The following is a 20,158-nucleotide window of genomic DNA, read 5'->3' on the forward strand; positions in this document are numbered from 1 at the left end:
CACTGAAGCACCTAGGTGTCCCTCAAGTGATCTTTCTAAAATGAAAAGCTGATCATGTCACACACATGCTTAAAATTCTTCAGTGGTTCTCTATTCCCAGTAGGTGTTTAAAAGATTTTTTTAAGACTAAGAGGCCAAAGAGCGAGCTATGAATGGAAAGGGTGTTGACTGCTGAATGTCGAGCTGTGTGCATGTGGTGGGAGGTTGGGGAGGAGAAACGAGATAGGTCTTATAAAATAGAAAGTCCTTGAAGCGTCTTTCCTGCCTATGAAGCAAGCAAAGTCTGAGTAGTGCTGATGCTGATGCTGGTGGTAGCTAGGCTCCTGGGTCAGGAAAGGATCAGACTAAATGGGGCAATTTCTGCTACGTACAAGGAGTATCTGTCTTGGAATTAGGGCGTCCAGATAGCTCATTGGGGATTATAGCATCCAGTTGTTATTCTTAGCAGAAGTTGGGTCGGCACCCTTAGCATCAAGATAGGGCGTCAGGTGTAGCTTTGTAATTGGTAAAAGCCAATTTCCTTCACAGGGCACTCAAGGTCTGCATGACCTGCCTTCTAGCCACCTTGCCAGCCTCATATCTCACAAGCCTCCCAGCCACCTGCCTCCTCTACTCTTAGAACCAGAAGTTGGTAGAAGCTGCCTGGCTGCTTAACAACTCCAAGCCTTGCCTCGTGCTCTTCCATACTAGAACACCTGTCTTTTCCCATCTGCCTGGCAAACTCCCAACTATATTAAGTGTAAAGTAAGGTCCGTCCTATGACTATTCCGGTCATACCCAGGTGAACGGGCCACCTCATCCACTGAGCCCTCACTGTACCACGTACAAAGCTCTCTTACAGAAGCCACAATTTATCCTGCTTTTACTTATATGTCTTCTTCCCCCTAGTTGTCTCAAAGCAAGCTTAGGAAAAAAGATGTCAGCTAATTCTGTTCCATCCTCAGTGCCTAAGTTCTGATAGGTACTCAGTAAACTTGTTAGACTGAGTACTCTCTAAGCCCTATGCAAAGCTAATTGAACAGTGATTAGTACCATGAAGAACATGCTAGTGGTTATCAAAAGTTAATCAGCACCATTTTGGCGATGGTGTCATCTGTTCCGATTTGCTTCAAATAACAAATTGCGACTATACAAAAAATAGGAACGCAGAATCTCTTTGACTCAGAGAGGAGTTTCTGATGTGCAATGTTCTTTACTCAGGTTAGCAAAGTCCACTAGAAATACAGGCATCGTGATGAAGAGCAAAGTAGCATGGGGATGACAGTAGAAGTCCCAGGCCCCACTCTCTGGGAACAGAATGCTCCATAGCCCCCTAAGTATCCATTCATTTATTTTAATGTATTTGCAGACCCAAATGCTTGCAAGATGAATTAAGGACCTCTTTTGAATTAATCTGATATTTTACCCATCTGAACTCTTCACAGTAGTGATGGCTAGAATTGTTATTGTTAACCCTAGGATCCTTCAAAATCCCAATGATTCCCCCAAAATAATCATGTGTGATTAGGTTATAGCTGATAGCTTCAGCACTGAGTATGCCATCATGTTCTCATTTACTTATTCACTCAAATATTCAATCAATGGACCTTACAGCTTGTTTAGCACATGCAGATCACAGAAGGCAAAAATGAGGGGACAAGATGGAATGTCTGAGCAAAACTCTAGAAAAAGCAATGGTTTAAAGTACCTTGTGCCACCACCATTTTGTCTGAAAATATTACAAATTCTCAGAACCTCAGTAACACGTTCATATGCAAATACAGAGAATGCACCCAAATGTCAAATGTAGTTTTGTTTTTCCACGGCAACATTAGCCTGTATAACTAGATGTTTGCATGACTTGTTGACACCAACAACGAATTGCCAAGCTTCTCTGGAAGCAGGGATACTGTCCCTGGCTGTGCTGCCGCTGGTGTGTCCAGTCTCTGGCACTGGATATACAGGCAGTGACGTAATTGGTGCCATCTTGATATCCTTCACCCCACTTCCATAATCTGATAGCTTATCATTTGATCATCTCAATACTTCTCCAAAATTCTATAGCTGTGTGATGGGTAATGAGTGAAAAAAGAGAAGAGTCCTTGGTTTATGTCTGCAGCAACTTGAGTCTTTTCTCTAGCAGGGGTTGCTAGTGCAGATTTAAATTATGCATGGGTTGGCCAATGGCCCAGAGAAATAGACCTTATGGATAATCTAAATAATGAACATCTTCAAATCAATTGCTATCTCTAACCCCTGTCCATGGAATAGGTTAAGAATTTGATTGTGTGTTATCAGTACTCTATATAGATAAAAAAAAGATAGCTGAGTGTAGCAGAAGGCAAGTTCCAACATTTCTTTTTTTTTCTAAATTAATTTTATTTTAAGTAGGCTCCCCTGCAAAGTGGAACTTCAACTCACAACCTGACCCTGAGATCAAGAGTCGCATGCAATACTGACTGAGCCAGCCAGGCGCTCCCACTGTCCCCTTCTCCCCACAACATTTCTGTCATATTATCAAGTTCCTTTTAAATAGACCTATTTTTAAATCAGTCAGTAATGAAAACTGAATTACTAAGCCACTCACCACAAGATTCCAGTATTCACCCCCCTCACCAATCCAGGGTCTGATGCTTCTCTTCCTCCTTACTTGACTCAAAGATCTTTATTCACTTGCTGATTTACTCAAAAGGCCTATTTCATCTTCATTTCTAGAGCCTAAGATTTTAATTTTCAGTAATCTATTCATTTAAAACATTCTCTCAAGCATAAAATGATTGCAACAGATTTTCATTACAATGACAATCCATTCTCAGATTCAATCTATCATAGTTATCTTAGTGTTCATAGAAACTTCACAGGTTGTCTTTTTTTTTTTTTTTAGGATTTATTTATTTGAGAGGGGGAAAGAATGAGTGGGAGGGGCAGAGGGAGAGGGAGAGAGAATCTCAAGCAGACTCCCCACTGAGGATGGAACTTGATGTAGGCCTCAAATCCAGGACTCTGGGATCATGACCTGAGCTGAAACTGAGGATGCTTAACTAACTGTACCACCCAGGTGCCCCTTGATGGGTTGTCTTTAAGACAGTATCAAAATTATGCAAGAGTGAAAATGTTCCCTATACAAGCAGACAACCTTTTAAATTGAAAAATATGAAAAAAGGAAGCGAACCACAATTTGGGATTTCTGTTTATTTTTCAAGTTTTACAGTATTAAAAAATGTAACATATAAAATGTTTTACAGTTAATTGGGATGGAGGATCCAAAAGGGAACCAAATAACTTGGCTGCCAGGTACACCATGTCAGTAGTAGATGCTAACATTATTAATGATGGATGTCACAATGAAGATATTTCATTACATACACCTCATGAACATAGGTAAACTTACTTTCGCAGATGGTTGCTAGTAGAGTCATTCATTTAGATGTTTGAAATGCCTCAACAGAGCCTGCCACCTGTTTACGCAGGACATCATATTTAGACTTTCTCCTACAGATACAGTGATCGGAGTAGAGACATTAGCAAAACTGCCTCTCCTGGTTACAAGCTATAGTATTAACTACTGAGAAAGAACACAAGGACCTCTGGCCACATCTTTGCACATCTGGCCACATCTTTGCTCTATCCATCAGACAGAGCCAGATGGTTTTGTCACAGAACTTTCTAAGTTCGAAATCCAGAAGCAAAAAATTCTTTGAACACAAGAGCAATTGTCAAATAAACTTATCTGAAGAAGATCTGACTCAGGCCTCCCTAGCCTTCTCTCTAGCATCTTTGCCACTGCATAAGATCTCACCACCCCAGTAAGACAATATCCACCTGTGCTCATTCTGGTTAGTGTCCTGCACTCCACACAATAGTAGTGCTCATAAACAACTACTTGGAAATAAAATTTGGTTAATGTCATCATTTAGGGGTCTCAGGGAATTTGCTATTTAAAGCCTCCAGTGAATCCATTATAAAAATAAGGAATTACCACCAAGGTTTGAATTTTACATCCCTTTTTCTTTTTCTTCTTCTTCTTCTTTTTTTTTTTTTTTTTTTTTGAGGATGATGAACAACATTAAGTGAACATTCCATTATTTCTGTGACCAAGGAGCACCGGCACATGAAAAGACACTGCCACCTCTTTCTACCTGGCCCCTGGAATGGTGACAGTGCGCAACGACACGAGTTAAACTAGACTCATCACCCACAGATCAGCTGCCTGGGTCCCACTGCTAATTCCCTGAGCAACAGTCGCTGGACCTCAGAGATGAAGCTTTCCTAGGCTTTGGGCTCATGGGGAGCTTAAGAGCTCCTAAATGATAAGTTCTTCCAGAATGAAAACTCCTGTTATAAGAGAAAGCTCCGATAAATATAAGCAAACACAACACCAGACAACTATACATTCAAATAGTTATAAGCAAATATAATTTCAGTGCCCAAAGAAGTGCCGAAAGGCACTCTTACGATAAAAGCCTGGGGGTTTTCACATTTGCTCTCCAGGCTTAAGAGTATTTTTATCCTACTAAGACAAAACATTGGTGTGTTTTCAAGCTGCAACACATATAAACTGTAGATTCTTAGTGTCATTTTGGAAGTGGCCTTTTACAGTACTGCTTCAGATATTAGAAATCTGTTATGCTGGGGGGACTCAAAGACAACCCATTAAAGATATTTATTTTACAGGTGAAACACAGCAAATTGGATTATCTAAGTAGAAATGGGATGGTGCATGGGAGACTCATGGAGTCCTCAACTTCCTATCTTATTAGTTTATTTCTCTTCTACCCTTTGAAAATCTGTCCTGATTCTAAATGAGTAGCCAAGCTGAGGAATGTATCAGCTTCATTTTCCTGTGCTCTGAAGAAAATGAACAGCATGAAAGAAAAGGGTAGTTTGTGCACAATGGAACAGAATCTTAAAGACATTAGAAGAGAGGAAAACCATGTTTTCAGACTTCTGTTTTATGTATGTTCTGTTAAAACTCTTGAGGGCAAATGTGGGGAAAAACAGTGGGATGTGAAATGCCTGCTGTGAACACACAGGTCAAGGAGGGAGGCCAGGGGACCCCAGTTCCAGACCTCTGGAGGCTGGGCCTGCAGGTGGTGCCTCTACCACCCTAACCAGAGGGAGTGGAGCACCAGTGAAGGGTTCCTCAGCTTGAGAAGAGGCCAGGTCTGCCCCTGCCCAGCTCCCTGCCCGGGGTGGAGGGCCAGAGGGGCCAAAGTAAAGGACAGCTACCAGAACAACAGCTCCTTGGTCTATGTGTGGTGCTAGCAGGGCTAGTTTTCCCAGGGGAAGGGCATTCACAAATTCTTTCAATTTAGAAATCCTATGAAATTTGCCAGCACGATGGAGACACTCCCTCGGGCCACAGCTCTGGTACAAAATGGAAGAACAGAAGGGATTCCACTCCCTGGGAGGAACCCTCAGCCCAGGTTCTGATTCCAGGTTAGGGGTCCTCAGCTCCCTTATTCACATTCCAGAATGCCAGCTTGTTTAGATCACGCATCAAGGTGCAGGGAGTGAGGTGCTGGAGTCAGACATTAGATTTGAAACCCCATTCACTAGGCAGGAGACCTGAGACAAGTCCCTCCCTCTCTGATCGTCCTCTTCCTCCCCTGTTAAACTGAGAGAACTGCCTAAAAGGAGTTCATGTTCTAGAACAGCACCTAAATACGTAATACCTGATAAATGTGCTGGTACTCTTCTCTTCCTTGTGTGGCCAGAATACATTTTGTCAAAAACATGATCTGAAATCTAATTTTCTCAGCATCCACTTGGTTAAAGGGCAATACAGGCAACTTCAATGTAGCATCTAAACTACCTTGGTTGACTGCTGCGCTGAATACCATTCAAGAACTGTGCTATGGGCTTAAGAACAATTCATATTTTATTTATGATGGAATATGACCACAAGCTTACATAGTAAAATCACAGTCGTGATTTTTTTTTGTAACAAGATCCATAAAGCATAAATGCTACCCAGAAATGCATTACTTTACAATTGCAGGATCTCTGTTGGATGACTTAAAATATTAACATTTCTGTGCTACTTTTGATAATCAGTCTTATTTTTCTTTATGAAGCTCAACTTTTAAGTTATATTGAGAAATAGATAGTAAGGCTTCCAGGGTGGTAAAGTTGTAGCAGTAATTATCACAAAGCTTGACCTTTCTTTCTCTGTTTCTTGCTGTTTTCAGGCCATAGGGTCCTAAGGCAAGAAAGAGTCTAATGGATTGCCTGCAGGACATCAAGCTTTCCAGAAGACACTTCTATGCTAAAGCCATTTACTCCTGGGGAGAAGCCAGTGTAACTGCCAGGACGGAATAAAGAGCCAGGGGAGAAGTAAACTGGCTTTAGAACAGCCTTCCAGAAAATGGGTGCTGTTAGGAAATCCCTCCCCCATGGGCCACAGGCAGAAACACACTCTGAAGACACTCACCCATACAAACACATGTCTAAGTTACTTGTTGACGGGACACCCACCAGCTACACACAACACAGAGGTTCCAGAGGCCTCACACATAAATGTGCCATCCGTGTGGTAATTCGACGCAGAGCCATGCACATATATATGGAAAACACACAGCTACCACTTAGGGAGACTTGCATCGCACGATCCAGCCAGAGGGAGTGTGAACCAAGGATCTGATTCTCTTGGTTTCACAGAGACTAACCCTTCCCCAGGTGCGGGTTGGGGGCGGGGGGAGGAGGAGCAAGGCAATGATTTCCACCATCCTGACAGGCTGGGGGCTTGCCACAGAGCTACACCCTCATCTAAATACATGCCTGCAAAACCAAGAGGAGCCCCAAGTATGGTGAAAGGGGAGGGGGACACCCCATCTCATCCTCCCCAACAGCAGCCCAGCCACCACCACCTCCCTGCTGGAAAGGAGCTCCAGCTCCATGAACGAACCCCAATGTGACGCGTGCACGTGCACACACGTGCTCCAGGGCCACTCACCTCCACCCACTTCTATACAGAATTTGTCCTATCCGTAGACTTGAAAGGGGAGGACAGAGAGGAAGACAGGGGATGATGACAGCTGGGCAAAAACCTGCTCAAGCATCTTCTCAAAGGCTTACCTGGTGAACTTTAGCAGAAGCATTCAGCATTCTGACCAAACTGATTGATGCAAAGGATGGGAAAACTGTAAAACCTTCAAGATCCTTCCAACTCTGAGCATGCAGACTTTTTAACATTCAGTTCACGGATGATTAAGAAGTGTCATCCCCTTCAGAAGTATATGTTGAACAGCAAGTTAGCCACTGGTTAAGACACTGCCGAGGGTAGAGAGAGATAGATCTCAGGCATGGGCTCCCTACAGGGTCCTCTCCACCAAACATTTTAACTTCCACGTTTTAATAACTGAGGTTGCAAGACATAGGAAATCTATAAACATTTAAGGCAAATGAAATCTTACCTCCTCCACTGTGAAGTCTCATGTATTTTACTAGCCCTAGGGCACTTTACCTGCTTTTTAAGAATAGCCTATTGGTTCCAAGAAGCGAAATAAAAATGCTTCGCACTCGGCTGTGTGACGAGGCTTTCTGAAACCTTCAATCTTTTTAATGCCATTTACATTGTTCCCACTGCACCAGTAACTCAAGTTATTAAGATTTTGAAAGTGCAAAGCCTTTATACAAAGATCCTGCATTTTATTTTGTTATTCTTTCAAAAGGGACTCAATACAAAGTCAGTGTAAAAAAATCAATATCCAATTTAAAACCAAAACAATAATTTCAGAAAGTCTTGACATTCTCCTATGTAAAGACTGCGGGGAGAGACAAGGGGGTGGACAGAAAATAAATTCCTTATTTTAAACCTTTCTTCACCCTGCTGGGAATGAAAATAGGCACCAAAGCCATGATTCCATCTTCACCCCTTCTGGCCTGGTAGCTTAAGACAGGGTTGGAAGCACAATATTTTAGGGTGCAAATGAATAGTGTCATCACGAACTCCATGTTCTGTATATGCGCCACAGCAACTACTTATGGCATCTTCAGCTGCTATGCTCCTGATGCAGAAGCCTGTGACACACTTAGTCTGGGACATCGTAACTGTGACCCAGCTAAGGTCCCAGGCACTTTGACCATCCTTTGTCCTATCTCCCCAAAATATATTTCCTGAGAAAGTCATCATTGTAAGGAATGTCCACTTCAAAAACTAAGAACAGAAGCACCATGGTTACATGGTATGTGTTTTCCATAAACAGGACCACGTAGTTACATAGCACATCTTGGCTGCATGCCACACCGACTGGTACCTTCCTTCTTTTCCAACACATCGTTTTGAGCTGCAGGCTGTTGATTCAAGAATGCTGTTCGCTTTTTCAGGTACAGGTGTATTAAGAAGTATCCAAAGCCAATTCTGATTGTAAAAAATGATACACAAATACAGCACCCCTTTTTGGAATGCACAAACCAGGACGGGTACTTGCGGTCGCAAAGAGCATTGAGACAGTGTCTCCCTTTTCTAAAGCGAGGTGACTGGACACCCCAAATCCCTAGGAGAAGCAAGGGTAAATACTCTGGAAAGGTCTGCCTATCCAGTGGATACAGGAAGGCAAATGGAGGCCCAGGTGGGAGTGCCCCTGCAGCAGGGCTCTGCCAAGATGGCTTGCCACCTACCCCCCGGCCACGGCTGCACCCCCGGGCCAAGGCTGAGCCTCCTGACACCAGCTACATTTAAGAAACAGATCACAGATGAATCGTTTGGGATCTTAAGATTGGCTCCCCACCTTTCCTTTCCCCTAGCTCTGCTGCTCATCCACTCTCTCTCCCCACTTTACCAAGAACTACAAGGAATTCTAACACCAGGGCCAAAGTAGCCCCTTCCCTGGTGGCTGAGGTCATGAGCTGCACAGTGACGGTGGTCAGAAATCAGGGACCGGACAGCAGCGGCTGTCACTGCAGTGGGCACTGTTTGGTCTCCCTTGGCAGGGCAGCTTGCTATGAAGCCTTGCGAGGGCTTAGCTCCCCGGGGAAATTAGAGGCTCTAGGCTGCACCTGCCAGTCCCTGAGTGGCAGTATCTGTCTTCCCCCAGGTCCCTGTGAGCAGTGGGGAGGACAGGTGGGAGGGGAGGGGCTCATGCTGCCTAACAGGGACAATCTGGCAGGCTTGCTCTCCCAGTGTTCTCCTTGGTTGGCATTCTAGGCTTCTTTACGCAGACAGTCCGTGGCACCCGCTGGAGGCGGTACACAGGGCCTGTGAGCACACAGGAAGAGCCAGGTCCTGGGCAGCTCTGAAGGCTGGGCTTCCCCAGCCAGGGCTACCACCCAGGTGGGAGTGTGGTGTGTGCGCAGGGAAGGGTGGATGGCATGAGACGAGTGGGCAATCATGGGATCTGCAAACCTATGCAAACAGGGTCAGAAACAGGACAGGTAGGTTTTCTCTCGGGGCAGGGGGGACCAAAATCAAATCACTGAGAGCTGTAAACAGTGCACATTTTTTGTTGTGATCTTTCTCAGCAGAATCTAAGGCAACAGAGAACAGAGACGAAGGCAGGTATTTCTGGAGCAGCCCCGGGGCTCCCGTGGGTGACATGGAACTGGACGTTTACACACCCAAGCACGTACATGGACGTGTCATGTCTAGTTTCCCAAAACGGAATGAAGACGTGTCCTGCCCCCGGGAGTCTCGGAGGGGGCAGACCAGAAGCGCCAGGAGGGCGTGATCCTGGATGAGAGGTGGGGGGACCAGCTGCTGTAAGGCGAGGCTCCCAAGGACCACCTGCTCCGCTTTGGTTTACAGCTGTCACACAATTGCCAGGGAACCGCTTCGCGAGAAGTCCCATCCACGAAAGTTAGATGTCGTCCGTCACTTTTTTCCAGGGTGGACATCCCCTGCTTCCTTCCAGATAAAGTGCAGATGGTCGAAGGATATTGGTTTATCATCTGCCAGTTCCAGGCAGCAATGAGGAATAATAATAATAAAAAAAAGATGCCCCTCTGGTATACATATAGATATCTCTCTCTCTAAATATATATATATATATATGTATATATATATATATTCTTTTTTTTTTTTTGTAATAAAGCCACACATAGAAAACTTTTAAACCGAGGTCTCGGACTGCAAGCGTAGGACAAACTTGTGAGATTTGGGGTCTATGAACTCTTCTGAGAGCACGATGAATGGAATTCTCTTCACATTGACCACGAGGCTGAAGTCCAAGCATTTCAGGACGAAGACGATTCCGTCCCGCAGTCCACTCGTCACGGCCTCGTCGCTAACCAGCCTCCACTGCGTCGAGAGCCAGCGCTCCTTGTCATATTGCAGGGTAGGGCCCGCACTGAGGTAACGTTCTAGAAAGGCCTGAGAAAGAAGGGGAATGGCCATTAGAGAAAAAATAGCCCGCTATGCTGAGGGCAGGGCTGCAGGGGCGTATCCACCTTACACTGATGGAGAGGGTGCCCAGCAAACCAAGACAGAACCCAGCTAATCCCGCCGGATTCCCATCAGACCCTCCCAAGGGGTCCTTGCTGAGTTCTTGTTGGGGGAGGGAAGCCTCCCTGGACTTGCTCATTCCCCTCTGCCGACTTGCAACCAGAGGTGGGGCAGGTGGGGGGCTGGCAGCTATGTGTGCCCACAGGCCATCTCCGAGGCACCAGCCTGGCCAAGGCACGGCCCCAGGGCACATGCCGCTGCTTGTGACTGCACTGCGTCTCCTGCTCCTTCACAGAAGGCTGCTCCGGGCAAAGGGCCGGCCACAGGGAAGGCATGCTCTGCAACTCACAGGTTGTCTCGGGACAAGGCACTAGACCTCCCTGTAAGTGGGGGTAGGATCAGCTCCTAACTCGGGCCCCAGGGTGGCTCAGGGCGTGATCCTAGAGTCCCAGGATCGAGTCCTGCATCAGGCTCCCTGCCTGGAGCCCGCTTCTTCCTCCGCCTGTGTCTCTGCCTCTCTCTCTCTCTGTTGTCTCTCATGAATAAATAAAATCTTTAAAAAGAAAAACAAAACCAAAAAACAGCTCCTAACTCACAAGGCCACTGGCAAGGATGACGTGGTTGCCTCTAACCGTCTAATGGCACAAGGTAAAAGCCCAGCCAGTGTGGGCGATGGTGCTTTCCTGTGGGGTCAAGTGTGCCCGGGGCGGGTCGGAGGGATGCCAGAGCCCATGTCCCCATCCCTCCCATGCCTCTCCTGCTCCAGCAGTGCTTAGCTTGTGGGAGCTCTTGGACACCCCCTGCCCTCCCACCACCCATGATGTTCACATGCACTGTTCCTCCTGGGCCCTTAAATTTCAGACCGCTCCCTGCATCTCCGGGCAGAGTAACACACCTCCTCCAAGGGCTTATAATCATCGGTCTGAGTCCCTTGTGACATTTACATCCCTAACAATTGCGTGTCTGTCTCCCACACTGGACTACACCCTCCTGGAGGGCAGGAACTTTTTTTTAAATCTGAATTTCCAATATGCCTGGACGTAACAGGAGCTCAATAGCATGTGCATTAAATCGATAAATATGCTGACTTAGCTGTAAGAAAAGAGAAGAAAGAATGAGCCAGTGATTCAGACAGGATACGCTGGGATCTATCATTCTGGCCCTAGACACAGGTCAAGGATGCTTTCTGCGTGGTATCCTCTTCCATCCACACCTCACTGCTGCTGCCAAGGACATTATTTCTGACCTGTAAGCATATATTCTAAGGCAGGAAGTAGAGCCACGCTGAGGCGTGTGTGTTGAGACACACTTTTAATATAAAAATAGCTCTTATGAATCATAAGAAAAGGATACAGCTCAGCAATGAGAGAACTAAATAAGATAATTTATAGAATAAATATTAATAGAAAACTAACACAAGAAGATGTTCTATGACATCAATAATTCATGAAATATGAATTCAAGTAACAAATTTTTTTTTGTCTCTTATGTGGGCAACGAGTATAAAAAGAATGGCAACAGCTGATACGTCAAGTGAGTGGGGGAAAGAACAGAGTCACATCCCAGAGGCTAACGTGTAAAAACAGTGTCCCTTTGAAGGACAATCTAGCAGGATCTGTACCCTTGATCTATGTGTTCCTCTATCAGAAATTTATACTTTGGAAATACTTGCATGGATGCACAGAGACACCTGTGAAAAACACACTTGCGGCACCACTGTTTAGATGAGAGGTTGGCAAACTTTTCTCTAACATAAATATTTTCAGCTTCGCAAGCCACACTGTGTCACGACTGCTCAACTTGGCCTGTGTAGAGAGAAAGCAGCCATAGATGATGTGGAAATAAAAGGGTGTGGTTGTGGTCCAATAAAACTCGATTATCAGAAACAGTCAAGCCCTGATTAAAACTAAGGAAAGATGTTAATCCAAGTGCACGTTGTAAGCATCAGTCACACCGATCGATCGTGGTGTTCAGTAGGATAAGATGCAGCTATTATGGAAAGAGTTAGAGCTTTATGACAGGCGCCTGGAAGTACTGACAGGGAAAAACAGTACAGGGATAGTTTTAAGTAAAAAAAAAAAAAAAAAAGTAAGTTTCCAAGTTCTGTGTGTATATGTGTGTGGTATGAACTCCCATTTGTGGTTTGCTTTTTTTTCCACCTCTGCTTTAAACACACACACACACACCTCCAAAAGCATATGCACCAACTCATCACCGAGAACCATTTAGGGTAGGAGAATGGAAACTTCCCTTTGCACGTGATATTTTTCTTTTCTTTTTTTTTTTTAAAGAGTCATTTATTTATTTGAGAGAGTGCATGGCATGAGCCTGGGGGGAGGGGCAGAGGGATAGAGAATTTTAGAGCAGACTCTGTGCTGAGCGCAGAGCCTGACACAGGGCTCGATCCCACGATCCTGAGATCATGACCTGAGCTGAAACCAAGAGCTGGCTGCTTAACTGACTGCATCACCCAGGCACCTCCATTATCTTTTTCTTCAATGCCTGATTTTTACACAAAGAAAGGGTATCAATTATTTTTAAGTCAGAAAAGTACACAATTTTTAAATGGAAATGGAAGCAACAAGGAATCTAAAAGATGAACACCGTGTTCATATTTTTTTTTTGCATTGTGTTTTGTAACTTAATATACTAACAAAGATTCCTTCTATTTTTAACAGGTGATACGCGGTAATAATTTAGAAGCCACTGTTCTATTTTTAAGTTATGTCCAGTTTGGAGTTATTCCAGATTTTTTTGCAAAGCACGTATTTTTGTGTATGCGTCCGATTGTGCTGAGCGCTTTTTCTAGGAGAGGGATTAGCGAGTCAAAGAATATGCAAAGCTTTACAGATTCTTACTAAATATTTCTGTATTGCTTTCCTAAGGGTTGTTACTGAGGAGTGACAATGCCACCATAGATGGTACACACACAGGGCAGTGCATGAACATGGGTCCTTATGACAAAAGCCACCAAACATTACATGTGCACTATATGCCAAGCTCATTTACTCTCTAGCATGTGACTGACATGTCATGTTGCCATATTTAATATAATTTTCACACAACAACCCTATCAGGAGGATCCTACTATTTTCCCCATTTTATGAAAGAGGAAACAAACATAGAGTGACTTCTACAAAGATACAAACCTATCAACTGGTAGAGCTAGGATCTGAACCTGATGACAGGCCATTTGCTAACCTGATGATTCTATTCTGTTTCCTTGGCCACACCCTCTCTTAAATACATGGCTGTCTCCTACCAGCATCCCTAAAAGTGTGCTCATATAGTAATTCAAAAGACCATTCGAGTAAAACTACCTCCATGACACCCCAAATCCCTCACCAGGTGACGGCATCCTCTCCACCACCAATAACAGCCATGTGTTCAGTCCTTACCATATGATGGGCATGGTTTTAAGCCCTTCACACAAACTATCTCTTTTAGTTCCCACAACAACCTAATGAGGTACATATTACAATTAGCCCCAGTTTACAGAGTAGGAAAGTGAGGCCCAGAGCCATCACACTGTTCACCCAAGGACACCAGCTCGTGGGTGGAGGAACCAGGTTAGAATGAGTCAGCTCCAGAACCCAGAGAGTTCTACCTATATTGACTCCCAAGTCCAAGTCTTTCCTCTGCCTAAATCCAGAGTCTGTCAAAAGGCAATTTGAAAAAAACCAGTTGCACCAAAGTAATATAAAGTAAATGGGAGTTGCTAATCCTCATGAGCTGGTGCTCTGGAGAAGCCATGGACTGCACCGCCCCTGGGCACCCCTGACCACGGGACCTGCCGAGCTCAGTGGCAGGCCGCACCTTGGGGGTCATGCTGTTGGTGATGCAGAAGGCCAGGTGCTGCAGGATGCTCTCCATGCTGTGGTAGTGCTGCTGCCGAGTGGTACGCAGGTACTTCTGCAGAGCCCGGGCCATGGAGGGGAAGATGGCCTGGGCGGCCTCCCGTGGGTCCATCACCTCCCCTGGGGCTTTCTGCTGCTCCTCGGCCTGGAGCCGCTGGATGTGGATGAAGGCCTCCTCCACTGCGACCACCAGTCTGGGGGGGGTGAGGACACGAGACAGTTGTTAGGATAGTGCCTGCCACAAGGCACTAGGGCCTAGAAGGCCTCCTCCCCACCTCTGTGTCCCAGCCTGCCACCAGCTCACCCAAGCCTCCCCTCCTTAGTGGTCATTCCAGATGGCTGGGCAGGGAGGGAGGGAGAAAGGAAGGCACAGGGGGAGGGGGGCTGTAGGGGTGAGATGGAGGGAGCCCTGGGACTAGGAGATTGACCTCTGTCCTCAATTCTGCCACTAAGGGGGGTTTGGAGAGCTTGTTTCAATCTTTCCAACTCTAAAATGAAGGGTTAGATGAAAAGGGCTCTAAGATTCCTCAAACTCTGGCCCTGCAAATACCGAGAGGCGGGCGGCTGGTGATACAGAAACAGCCTGCAAAGGAGCAGAGTTGTATCCCCCTCGATCCAGCCACCCACACCAGCAGCCCCTTGGGAAAAGGAAGGAAGAGGCCCAGCATCCATGATGGGAACCAACTCTGTCCACTTCATGTTAACACGATCAGAACCTTAGAACCCACAAGGGCCTGGGGGTGGGCTAGGGGGCTGCTCCAAGCATGGGCCATAGGAAGTCAGCATCAGCTGGGAATCTGTAAGACATGCAAATTCTTGGGCCCAACTCCAGCCCCACTGAATAGTAAGTCAGTCACTTCTGCAGGTGGGGCCTCAGAGCCTCAGATCTGTGCTTTAAGGGACGCGTGGGTGGCTCAGTGATTGAGTGTCTGACTTTGGCTCAGGTTGTGATCCTGGAGTCCCAGGATCGAGTCCCACATCAGGCTTCCTGCGTGGAGCCTGCTTCTCCCTCTGCCTGTGTCTCTGCCTCTCTCCGTGTCTCTCATGAATAAATAAATAAAATCTTAAAAAAAAAAAGATCTATGCTTTAATAAGCCCTCCTGGTGATGATGGTGCACACGAAACAATCGAGCAGGAACACTTCCAAGGCTCGAGGAGCTCACGTTTATACACTGAGATTTCATTCTAGCAGTAAAAAAGATAAAAAAATCAAAAGTCTGCTACAATAGGGTGTTGGTGTCGGGTGTGGGGGGCAACGCACCTTGCTCTCCGCTTCTTCACCCGCCGCTCATGCTCTGCCTCTTCATAATACAACTCGTTGTGGCTTGAATCTCTGCGCCGAGCGGCTGCAGCGATCATGGCCCGGGACTGACCGGTGGCATTGTTACTGGGGCCTTTGGGGAAGGACAATGGAGGAAGAACAGTTTTAATGCCAAGAGGCTGCAAAACAGCAGGAAACTAGTACCATGGTCTGTTGAGACCATCCACCCACCTTCTGAGAGGCACATACACAAATGTCAAAAGAAACTTCCAAAAGGGTGGATGGTACTCCTGGCTCACATTCGGTATGCTCATGAGAAGGAAATCTCCCCGAAACCCAATTTGATCAGTAGGAATGGAAAAAGAACTCAGAAGGAGATGAAGAATGCCGGACAATGAAAATGTTGGCCAAAGATAACACACAAGAGAATGCTGTAGAGGTTACTCACCATCTGTTACATAAAGCTGCAGTTTGGCCATAAGGGTAGCTGGAACATCACATTTCAGCAACAAGACAATGAGAGAGAATGAGAGGGATGGGGAGAACAAGCACAGAGAGAAAGAAAGTCAGGGGACACAGAGACACTGATTACGCACAGGACAATAAGCCATGCTGGAATGTCACCGGAGTCACAATTTTAATAAAAAAACAAAATACTTGAGGACTTGCAATACGGCACGTCTGTGAACACAGACTCGCAACTCCCCACCCTGGTCCCCTGACCACAGATCACCTTAACTTTTCAGAAGGACAAAGCATATCACACGCTTTCTTCTGTATCAACTATTTGGTTAATGGTTTGGTTTCACCAGTGGGAATTTTCAGTAAGTTTTCAGATCACAGGTGACATTTACCAACCCTCTGGGAATTCCAACTGAACACACATCTTATAAAGGCCCCCCTCCCGGTCACCCCCACCCTCGCCAAAATGGGGAGGGTATCCTCAGTAAAAATTGACAACCGTCCATTGATCACGTGACTTGCTAACACTATGGTCCTCTTCTAGGCTCTACAGAGCTCTTGCTCTGACCCAAGACACCCAGCAAGAAATGACACTGTGTCCTGTTTCTTGCACTGAACCATCTGATAGCCTGAGATGCAGCTCTCATGTCCTCGGCTTGGCCTCTGGCCTCCTGCCACCCACTCAGCCCCAGCTCCCAGCCAGGATTGAGAAATCCCTGGAAGTATCTCACCAGATGCCTGAGCTACTGAGAGTTACTGACTTCATGGAGCCTTTAAGTAACTGATCCAAAATTTGAAAAGCAGCTTTCCATAGATGTTCCCAGCAGGAGGCAGGAAACACACATCACTATTGTTTTCAATCAGAAAACCCCAAAATGAATGAACCTCCCACATGTATAGACTGTAAATCAACATTCCTTTGAAAGTATATTTGCCTGCAGAAAGAAAGAAGGAAAGCAAGCAAGCAAGCAAGCAAGAAAGAAAACAAAAAGGAAAGGAAAGAGAAAAGACAAAAATTGTTCTGAATTGAGAGTGTACCAGAAAGACAGACACTGAGGGGAGGGAAAACAAAACGGACCATAAAATTTAAGTTAAAGAGTCGTCCAACCTGTGCCCCCTACACCCACCAACCACAGACGCCATTTCAAGGCACGTACCATCTACATTGTAGACTTTCAGCCCGGCCATGTGCTTGGCTGCTCGGAATTTGGAGGCTGTTAGGAGATTGGGGTTATAGATGGTGAAATCTTTATAGTAATTTTCCAGAACCACCAATGCTGCTCGCTGGATACTGAGAAAAGAGAGCAAAATTAATGCAATGCTTTTTCATCGAAGAAGCAGGTCCCAAATGACAACAAAAATAAATCCTCTTTTGGAGGGAGGGCGGGCGGAACACTACTGGTAACCTCCTGTAGTGGCAGGCTCCTGGCTCTGACCATGCCATTTGTCTCCAGGATGAGACTTGAAAGGTGAAACTGAGTTCGGTCATCAAGTGGCTTCTTGGCCTCCTCCCAGGCTATATCCACCTCATCTAGCCAAGAGTTGAGAAAGGAATCAGTTGTAACTTAGGTTTGTTGAGGCCGCACAGAACTTTCCCATTTCTCCCAGTTTACAGAGGAAGAGACGGAGGCTCCCGGAACAGTCAAGAGACCTAAAGATGGTGGCAGGACGAATGGGTGAAAGAACAAAGTGTAGACTCAGGTTTCTCAGGTCCCAGTACAGGGTCTCCTCTAAGCTCCACCCCCGCCCCCCTTTCCCTGTCTCTTGCTGTAAGGAAGGCTGGGTTTTGGGTTCCACAGAGATCAAACTACAACTGTACAGGACACAGGGCAGGGGGCACACGAAAGCAGCTGGCTGTAGACGTTAATGAATCCCGAGGTTCCATCCTCTGGGCTGCCCTGGGCCAGCTGGAGCTCCCTCTTTCAGAGAAAGCAAGACCCCCTTCCGAGCCCTCTGCTGAGATTCTGATCCTTCTTGGTCTGTGAGGCCTTCTGCCTCTAGGACTGTTGTCTCTGGCCCTCAGCTGGGATGAGGGGACACAGGGGACTCTCCTTGCCTTAATGTCCTTGACCTCTGCTGTCACCTGTTTGGCTCCTCAGACAGCAGCAGAGGAACAGAGAATAGGAAACACCAACAGGTGGGAGGGCAGTGGAGGGGGAGCACCCATACTCCCTACTGGCAGCAAAAGAACTCACTCTTGGCCATAGATGTGGGCAACTCACCACTTCGATGAGAAACTTGTACTAATACAGCACGGATTTTCATGCACCATCTTGTCTGACTTCCACAATCATTCAAGGTAAGAAAACTGAGGTTCAGAAAAACCTCTGACCAGCACACAGCATGCATCTACCAAACAGGAGAGCTGCAAGTCCAATCTGGATTTACAAGCCCCCAACCTGCGCTCTTTCCCTGGGATGTGTGACCTCTGTGGGACAGTGTGCATACCGATGCCAACTCCACTCATTTATTTTTATTTATGTATTTATTTTTTAAGATTATTTATTTATTTATTCATGAGAGATACAGAGAGAGGCAGAGACACAGGCAGAGGGAGAAGCAGGCTCCATGCAGGAAGTCCAACGTGGGACCCGATCCTGGGATTCTGGGATCACACCCTGGGCCAAAGGCAGACACTCAACCCCGAGCCACCCAGGCATCCCTCCACTAATTTATTTTTACCTTGCCCTTTATATTTTCCTCCCTAGACCTGCTAAGCAGGTGTGGTTATAAGGATTACTCACAACAGCCTGGGAGCCAAGACGTAGCTGCCTTGGGTTCCTGGATGACCACCCTAACTCTGCATAGCTTGCGGATGTTCACTTTACACTGAGACAATGCAGCCTCTAACCTACTGGCTGGACACGCTGTCAACCCATTGCTCGACTCCTGTCGTTTAGCACGAGATCGAAAAACGATCTAGAAGTCAATCAGCTAACCTCCTCAAGAGCAGTCATGGCAAAGCTTTCTGAGTTACCTCCCACGGTGCCTCGATCCACAGTCTTGCTGCTTAGTACTGGCCTTGACCTGCACACTCATGGGGGGCTGGAAGAATCTGGTGAAAATACCCTGTATCATGGAAGTAGAAGAGCCCTACGAGCAAATCTACATTTTCAAAGCCCTGCTCATTCATTACCCAGTTGCTCATCATCCGTTTCACGCTGAGAGCCTCCATCCGCCCAGCCCTGGGCATGCAAAGACAGGACACCAGGAGCGGCTCCAAGGCCAGGCAGCTAACTGGAATATGCGTGGGTCGGGGGAATGTGGAGAAGAGCTTTGGAACACCCAGCCTCAGGTGGGTGCAAGAGTAGCTCCCTGAACAAGGGAAGGGGCCCCTGAGTTGAGGTTTCATGTCATAAGTCTTTGCACAGAAGTCCCCTCTGTTCACGTGCGAGTCTGCCCAGTGGCTTCCAGCTCAGTGTGGCCTAGTCTCCTCCTTGACCTCTGACTCTGGTATTTTCCAAAGTGGGGCCAGCCCTTCTTCTTCTCCTCCTCCCCCTTCCATCCAGAGACTCTCCATGGCCCGATGACACATGTGCGCGCACACACACGAACTTGCCATTGTAAGCACATCTCCCACTCCCCGCCCCCTGCACCACTTCTCCGGAGGCTCCAGGCTTGGTGACACAAGACGCCCCTCTACACTGAAATGCCTCAGTTCGTTGCACACAGACATGCTGGGGTGCAAATATTTCCTCCCACGCTTCCATATGGACATGGAAACATCTCTAGGCTCCTGGATTCCAGCAGAAAATTACTTCCCTGATCAAAATTTAAAAATCAAAAAGGCGACTCAGGGATTATTCACAGGCCTGTCTTCAAAGCAACCCCCCTGTGGTTGCTGGGGTTGGCTCTTCTGTTCAGCCAGGCCACAAAGGGGAGCCCAGGGGATCCCACTAGCTCAGCCAGGGCCTGCTAGACGGGTGAGAGAAAGCTGGATGGGAGCCTGGTGGCCCTATTTCCCAACCTCCCCACCCCAACACCACAGACAATGCACTGTGCTGCCCAGAGGAGGGGTGTGTGCCCATGCCCAGGGCTGGCAGGGCTTCCTGGGCTGGGGTGCACATCCCACATCCTTTCTTCTTTCAGTGCAGGGCAAACTGGGACATGTCCACGGCCCCCTAGAAGCCCACTGATGCCAGAGCCCTGGTGGCCCTGGGGAGTGCTCAGGGATGGGGCAGGGAAGACGGGCTAGGAGCTGCCCATGTCAGGTCTGTG

At 46.7% G+C, this 20,158-nt stretch overlaps 1 protein-coding gene across 2 annotated transcripts in view; it reads right to left on the reverse strand.

Annotated features, from left to right (window-relative positions):
- Positions 1-7,608: 7,608 nt before the first annotated feature.
- VANGL1 (VANGL planar cell polarity protein 1) overlaps positions 7,609-20,158 on the reverse strand; it is a 49,122-nt gene continuing 36,572 nt past the window's right edge. For both annotated transcript variants that reach the window (XM_072769653.1, XM_072769654.1), the window contains exons 5-8: positions 17,098-17,231; positions 15,479-15,611; positions 14,177-14,411; positions 7,609-10,288 (exon numbers count right to left, since the gene is read on the reverse strand). In XM_072769653.1, the coding sequence (XP_072625754.1) occupies positions 10,028-10,288; positions 14,177-14,411; positions 15,479-15,611; positions 17,098-17,231 (763 nt within the window). In that variant the 3' untranslated portion in view covers positions 7,609-10,027. The remainder of the gene's footprint in view (positions 10,289-14,176; positions 14,412-15,478; positions 15,612-17,097; positions 17,232-20,158) is intronic.

Source organism: Canis lupus, chromosome 12 (genome assembly GCF_048164855.1).
Source record: "Canis lupus baileyi chromosome 12, mCanLup2.hap1, whole genome shotgun sequence".
Classification (NCBI taxonomy): domain Eukaryota; kingdom Metazoa; phylum Chordata; class Mammalia; order Carnivora; family Canidae; genus Canis; species Canis lupus.